We start from the raw sequence: 1,965 nt of genomic DNA, 5'->3' as shown, positions 1-1,965 counted from the left end.
CCCAGCCTGAAGCCCCCAGCCCCAGCCTGAAGCCCCCAGCCCCAGCCCCTAGCTTTCACCCGTTAGCTCCCAGTCCCACCTCCATCCCAGAGTTCACGTGATTCCTACTGTCATCATCTCAAAGTCTCAAGGTAGCAATAGGCCACAGGTACAGAAGCTCACCAAACAAAGGACTCTAAAAACTCTTTTAAAACAAGGACAGACAGAAGAGAAGAAAAGCAATGAAAGAAGCAGATGGCAGATTTTATAAGGCGGCTTCACAGTATTGCCAGACCACGCCCCTAGATACTAGAACTGCCTGAGATATACTTCTTTCATTCTCTGGGGATCTCTGCTGTAGCAGGGAAGGAATGGCCTTCCCATACCTTCCCTGCTGTGACTGGTCACCATGCATACTAACCCTTCTTTCCACCGTGAGTGCTCATCCTGACTGGTGAAAGACTTTGGAAAAATGTGAAACCCCATTTCAGGTCTAAGTTTGGAGAAGTAAGTGACTGTTGGGCGTCAGTGCAAAAGATAACGCTGTACAGTTCGTCTGCATCTCAGAGTAGGTGCCGACAGAATAGCAGCCTTCTGATTGATTAGAGCAGTTTAAAGAGGTTCACGCCTCAAACCCATAAAAGATAACGCTAATTTGACCCCCTCTTATGTGCTCAAGGAACTTAATATTCACAAGAATTCAGGCTCACTCTTCTCATACGAAAACCAAAGCTACTTTGGCTAAGAAATCTGGCCAGTGAGACATTGGCAGGACCATAGCATGGCTCTACATGAAATAGGATTACCTGACAAACTGGTTAGAGAGTGGTACAAGGACACTAACCCCAAAGAAAACGCCCCACCTCTACAACAAGGACTTAGAGTTTGAAAACAGTGAAATTACTGTACCTGCTTGGCAATGTAGAATTTAGTTATAGAAGATCTCTTGGTCCTGGATCTGAATGCACTGTAAAGTTGCCAAGGGGCCAAGAGCCAAAGAAAGCCCAAGGGAACCCACACAAGAACGGTTTGCTCAAAACAAAGAGGCAGGTTGGCTTCTGGACTTTCCAGTAATGAGAGATTCTGGGGGACCAAAAGGGAAAGACTGTTGGATACAAACTTTTAAAAGACACCCCATTCTCCCAGCATTCTCCAAATGCTTCCAATCAACTTGAATTCAACTGTACGTTTATAACAATAAATAAAAAGCTTTACTTCATAACTGTGTGTATTTTTTTTCAGGCTCTTCACTAATATAATATACTCCACTAAAACGCATTCACCATTTAATGACATTTAGTGGCTTTTCTCCTCTCAAAACATATCTTCACGTGATTTTAAGTGAATTTCTACACTGACTAGTCTGCATAAAACTTCCTAAAATTTTTTCCAAATTATAGAAAGAAGAAAGACTATTCCTCTATCCAAAGGGAAAAGTAGTTTCCCAGGCCTAAGAACACGCTACGTGGTTTCTAGCACTATTTGAACACATTGGCAGATATTCTAACCTGCAGGCATCAGTCAGAATGGTTAGGCACTCTATGACATTAGCCTATTATGGCTTATATCAAAACCAAGAGGACCTGCTTCAGTGCCAAGATAATAATGCACTGTTGGACAGGAAACATGTTTTAAACAAGGGTTTCATGTAATAAAGAATCTTTGGAGATGGAGTTGTCTGGAGGGAAGAAATTCCTGTATCCGAATCAAACAATTCAAACAAATCAAACAGTTTTTCTTTTTCCATAGATACTTTAAAACAGATCTATTAGTACTGATGTTTTAAAGGAAAAGTTAAAGTGTCTGACAAGATGATTTGTTGGATAATTCTTTTTTTTTTTTCTTTTTTGGTTTTTCCAAGACAGGGTTTCTCTGTGTAGTCCTGGCTGTCCTGGAACTCACTCGGTAGACCAGGCTGGCCTCAAACTCAGAAATCTGCCTGCCTCTGCCTCCCAAGTGCTGGATAATTCTTAAAAGGAGTTTTCT

General features: G+C 41.8%; 1 protein-coding gene across 1 annotated transcript in view; it reads right to left on the bottom strand.

The window, feature by feature from the left end:
• Nucleotides 1-1,965, bottom strand: part of Abcc2 (ATP binding cassette subfamily C member 2) — a 59,665-nt gene that overhangs the window by 56,693 nt on the left and 1,007 nt on the right. The window contains exon 2 of the mRNA XM_028776195.1: nt 889-1,062. Within this exon, the coding sequence (XP_028632028.1) occupies nt 889-1,062 (174 nt within the window). The remainder of the gene's footprint in view (nt 1-888; nt 1,063-1,965) is intronic.

The sequence above is a fragment of the Grammomys surdaster genome, unplaced genomic scaffold, assembly GCF_004785775.1.
Source record: "Grammomys surdaster isolate TR1022 unplaced genomic scaffold, NIH_TR_1.0 66, whole genome shotgun sequence".
NCBI classification, from domain to species: Eukaryota; Metazoa; Chordata; class Mammalia; order Rodentia; family Muridae; genus Grammomys; species Grammomys surdaster.
This window is presented reverse-complemented; position numbering and strand designations above follow the sequence as displayed.